This window comes from Marmota monax, unplaced genomic scaffold (assembly GCF_021218885.2).
Source record: "Marmota monax isolate L192 unplaced genomic scaffold, Marmota_monax_Labrador192_F-V1.1 WCK01_AAM20220418_F8-fsc00322, whole genome shotgun sequence".
Lineage (NCBI taxonomy): Eukaryota > Metazoa > Chordata > Mammalia > Rodentia > Sciuridae > Marmota > Marmota monax.
In genome coordinates, this window is record NW_026692168.1 from 1,168,456 (window position 1) to 1,173,600 (window position 5,145).

Sequence of the window (5,145 nt, forward strand, 5' to 3'; positions counted from 1 at the left end):
CATGGCTCTCTCTCATGCTGGATTAGGGACTCTGTGATTGAGCATCTCACATTTCTCTGGCCTAACGAACTACATCCTTTTCTGACCTTGAAACTCACATGGATAGAGACAGAAATGCATCTATCCTTTAAAACATTTTTTTCTACTTAATTCATTGCATTATCAAAAGCTTTTATCAAGCTTTTATAAAAACTGTTCTTGTTCTGCTGCCCAGTTAGGTTTTGGGGGTGGGGGACTCTCAGCAGCCACAGCCATGCACCCTCTGTGTGAACTTGGCTTGGACAAGCCAGTGGGAAAGTAAGCAGCATAGTGATGTAAGCCCTCTATCGTTCCCATTCCAGAGCACATCTTGCTGGCGGGGTACATCAGACCCTAGAAGTACACCCCTGACTCAGACGATGTAACATGGAAGGCTTAAACTGGTCTCTGAGATGGATGGAACCAGCTACCCTCAACCCAGCGCTAGTGCCTGGAGCTTCAGCAGCTGCAGGCTGGGATTAGTTTCTTGCTCACCCCACACAGTACCCAGCCCACAACAGAACCGAAGTTGACACTGGATAAACTTGGGCAATTCCATTAAACTGTAACTGCTTCCTCTTTTATAAACAGGAAACTAGGAGAATATCTGCTCCTCTTATTAACTCCCTAACCTCAGGCAAACTTTTTGGGCCTCAGTTTCCTTATCTATAAAATGGAGGTAGTAATACAACTCTCCTCATGGGATGGGAGCTCTGTTTGGCATATTGGGTATTCAACACATTATTTCCACTCTGCTTACTAAAGTGCTTTAAAACTACAAAATGCCTTGCAAATATGAATTACTCTTTTTCTATCCAGGGATCCCATTTCAGAGAACCAACTCTATTTTATTGGCTGAGAGTTTGTGTAATACACAAAACTAACAATAATCATAATTATCGTTAGTGGGTGTCTATGAAATGCCAGGCCCTATGCCTATTTTACACATCTATCATGGGAGCTATAGACCTTATTGCTCCCATTTCATAGATGAGGAAACTGAGGCACAGAGAGGTTGAGCTTTTTCCAAACCATGGAGCTAGGAGGAAGAACAGCCAGGATTTCACAGACAAGTCCAAGGCTTCTCTCCTGAATCCAGGACCCTCTGAAATTTGGCCCCTGCATCCTGGGCAGGCCTCTTAGGAAGGGCTTTGTTACCTAAAGATTGAGAGTGGGAGGGGGGATTCTTGAGATGAGGCCCCCTCCTCCATTCTTCACAGCACCCAAGTCTCAGGATTCTGATCCATTGTGGCCCTTCTCTGAAGCTGTGTGCCTTTTGTTTTCCTCTCTTTCATAACTCAGTGTTCCCACCCCTGCCTGAGGTTCAGATAGGCAGCTCAGCACATTCCGCAGGCCTTTAGGGCTCCGGGAAAACAAAAAAAGACTACATGTGTGATCCCTCACTCTCCACCCCTCTCCAGGACCTTGCTCCTTCTTGAGGTATGAGCACTGCCCTTGTGTTCCACACCCATGCACATATCCACTAGTGGACATCACATGATGGGGGGTGTCAAACACACATGGTACTGTACAGATGTCTTCACTGTGTTTTTTAATTTTTCCTGTATAGGAAATTTAACTCTTGAATCACCCCCACTCCTGCCTCCGTCCCCAGCCACATTTACTAGAAGACCATTTTATGAGAGGAAAGATCTGGTAGTGTTCATTCTAACGTGTCAGGCAGAAAAGAGAAGCCCTTATTCCTCATGAAACTCATTTTCCAGTCTTTGGGGCTATACATGACTGCCTGAAGCTGTCTGAGCAGCGTTCTCCAGGTCAGGTCACTGGGTGGCCAGGCTCCAGGCACCTGTACTACTTGGAGCCTGGTGTCCCAGTTGCCTAAATCATCAAGGGTTGCACCCTCCATCAGGTTGGCTACCTGTGAGTCACACCAAATCATCATAGAACATTCTTTTACCTGGAGGATTTGTCTCAGATACTTAACAAGGAGTGTTTGGCCCCTGGCCTCACTGGCCTGCCCTGGCCCACTGAATAAAACTGTAAGCCCGAGATTGGGGCAACAGGACAAAGGGGAAAGAAATGCTCCACAATATTGATAATTCTGATGGCAGGAGCCACAAAAATTCCAGGTCCTTTAGTCAATGACTGTCTATGCTTTTGTTGAGATACTTCCCCTACCACCTCCTCCCTTAGGAGGAGACAGGAGAAGGTTCCCTATGCTTCTTGTCCCAAAGCCAGTGAAGGCGTCAGCCATCTTCTTTCTCATTCTTCATTTCCATTCCTGGCAAAAGAGGAGTGCGGAAGAAATCCATCAGAGCCTTCCCTGCCCAAATCTCCCCAAGTACAGGGGTTCTGAGTGGGGCCAGCACTGGGCCAAGGGGATATGCAGAGGCCCCAAAGTCCCTCTAGTCTCCCCAATTTCAGCTGCCCCCCCAGATCAAACACTTGCAGATCACAGAACTGTCTGTCCCCTCCTGTTGACCAGTGAACACCAAGGTTCTTACTGCTTAATACAGATCTTAGAGAAGCTGGCATCTCCAGGAGGCACTGGGTTTTGGGGTCAGCTGGGGCATCTCATAATGGGTGGTTCTAATTCCTCCAAAGAGGACTGCAGTTGGAGGCCATTTTCTCATTTTAAATATGATGGGTCCCCTTCCCCCTCCCGGAAGCAACAAGGAGTCTTCTTTGAGGGCAACTCATCTACCCTCCATAAGGGTGTAGGCAAAACAAGACCTTAGATGGGGATTTGGGTCTTACTAAAATTTTAAGTAGCTCTAGTTTCCCCACTCTCTCACCCGCGCAAGTGAATTCTACTTTTTTCATTCTCCTAATATCCTGTTTTCCTCTTTTTGGACTCAGTTCACTGATCCCCTCCCCACATCCAGTCTCACGGAAGAGACTCAGATTTCCAAAGATTTAATTAATCGCACCAACTGTCAGGCCGCCCAAAAGGACCCGCCTCCGCTGTCATTGTAGAAAAAAGTTCCTTTATCCTTTCGTGGCTTGGTCTCCGGTGTGGAGCCCTGTATCTGCTCGCACCGCACCCCAGGAAGCCCTCAAAGGAGCTATATTTTTTCTGGACGGGCTTAAAGGGCTCCCCACTAGGGTACATGCCTCCCTCCACCCCGCACATTCCAACCCCCAACACACACACCCACAGGCGCCAGTGGGAAGTCGCAGGATGTACGACGGCTGGGGTTTTATTACAAAAATTTCTTTTCAAATGCAAAATCAGACCAACAAGCTCGGAGACTCCCATTCTTCAACCTCTCCCCTGCGCCGCCCGTGTCCTGTCCCCCATTAACACGCACAAAACTCCCACGCGAGCGACCTCAGCCCCACAATGCATCCCACATTCAAGTCCACCCAGCCCCGAACTTCTTAAAAAAAAAAAAAAAAGTCTGTTAAGAAACCTTATCCCCCCGCTGAAGCGCACAGGACCGTGCAGAGCGTGGAAGTCCCTTTCCGCGCCGCCGCCGCGAGTCCCGCGGTGTCCAGGCACTGGTGCCCGGAGGCATGTTGCTGTCCCGGCGCTGCGGCGGCGGCCGAGCGGAGAGGGGGACGGGGGTCCCGGTCTCCCTTTTCGCAGCAGCTCTGTCGAAGGCGGCAGGCGTGGTGCTCAATACAGCCCCAGGATGGCGGCGCCCACGTCCTTGGAGGGCCGCCGCTCTTGCACCAGAAAGTTGATCATGCCTTCGGACTTGATGAGCAGGTTGCAGCCCAGGAAGAAAACGCCGAAGACCACGGTGAGGGACAGCACGCATACCACGGCGATCTGCGCCACGCGCGACACCCACAGGCTGCGTTCGTCTGGAGCCAGTCCCGCCGGGACCCCGTCGCTGGCGGCCAGCGGCGCGCCCCCGGAGCAGCAGTCTAGCCACGTGCCCAGCCCGTGACTGCGGTTCCCCAGGGCCGCCCCGGCGCCGCTGCCCACTCCGCCCACCTCATCCAAGCTGGTGTGGTTCAGGAAAGTCGCGTTCATCGCGGTGCTGCGCCCGGGGTCTTGGCGCGCGGTCCGGGGTGCACCGGGAGGCTGGCTCTGTTCGCGCTCTCCGGGACGCTCAGGCGCGGGGTGGGGGAGGAAGAGGGCTGCCCACGCGATGGCACCCTCTCGGGCCGCCTACCGCTGGGCACCGGGCAGGAAGCGGCACAGGGAGGGAGCAACAGGCGGCGCGGGAGCGGGAGCCGGAGAACCGAGAGCGTAGCGGTGGTCGGTGGAGCTCCCAGCGGCCCGGCCGCCCCTCCCCTCCAACGGCCCCGCCCCGCCCCGCCCCGCCGGGCGTCTAGAGGGCGGGAATCCAGGCGAGGGCTCAGCCTCCGGAGTCCCACCGCTGCTGGGGGCTGGGATCCCGCGGCAGTCCCCAGTCCTAGGGCCAGCGAAGGTTGACCGCCTCTGGGCTAGAATATCTCCCCAAGGTGCTTATTCCAGGATTTGGTGCTCTTAGCGGTCGAGTTCTTCTGGAGTCTGCCCTAAATCTCGTCTTATCTTTTTCTTTAAACCAGGGTAGGCCTCTGGCAGTTCCGCATCGCCTCTGCGGGAACCTCCCAGCTTTTCCCGGACTGAAGAAGTGTTGCATTGAGGAGTGTACCCTGCTTCCTTTCCTACATCTCCCCTACCCTGCCCCGTTTAATTTTTTAAATTAAAAATAAGCTACTGGAGTTTTTCTTTTTACAAAAATGTAGTCATTGTAGACCGGTCATAACGCATGGATTAGCAAAATGAAAAAAAAAATCTAAAACCTTATAATCTTACCATCCAACGAGGGTCGATGTCACCTTGGTACAAACTCTTCAGGCCTTTTCTATTGTGAGGGTCTGTATACATATATTCGAAGGGTGGGGGGGTGCGGTGTTGGTGCATACTGTTTGGTGCAGCAGGTATCTGGCCTTTTGGCCAGTTGGATTTTTTTTCTTAGAGAAATGCTGGGCTATGTCCTTTGCTCATCTCACTGCTGAGAACAGATCCTGACCTTTATGTACCCTGAAGTCTGGCTCCCTGCTGCAAAGAAAGGGAGCAGGGAAGGGTGACTAGGGTATGGTAAGGGGACAACCTACTCCAGTGAGTCATGAGGAGCTGAACGTGATGGCTGGTCTTTGTTTTATTAAGTTCCTACTATATGGTCAGTACACTAAATACATTACCTCGCTGGATGCTTGAATCAGCGT

General features: G+C 52.0%; 1 protein-coding gene across 1 annotated transcript; it reads right to left on the reverse strand.

Moving 5' to 3' along the window:
* Nucleotides 1-3,163: 3,163 nt before the first annotated feature.
* On the reverse strand, nucleotides 3,164-4,233 carry Rprml (reprimo like). The gene has a single exon (XM_046421351.1). It carries the CDS (start codon nucleotides 3,959-3,961, stop codon nucleotides 3,599-3,601), a length of 363 nt encoding a protein of 120 aa, XP_046277307.1. The 5' UTR covers nucleotides 3,962-4,233; the 3' UTR covers nucleotides 3,164-3,598.
* Nucleotides 4,234-5,145: the final 912 nt, after the last annotated feature.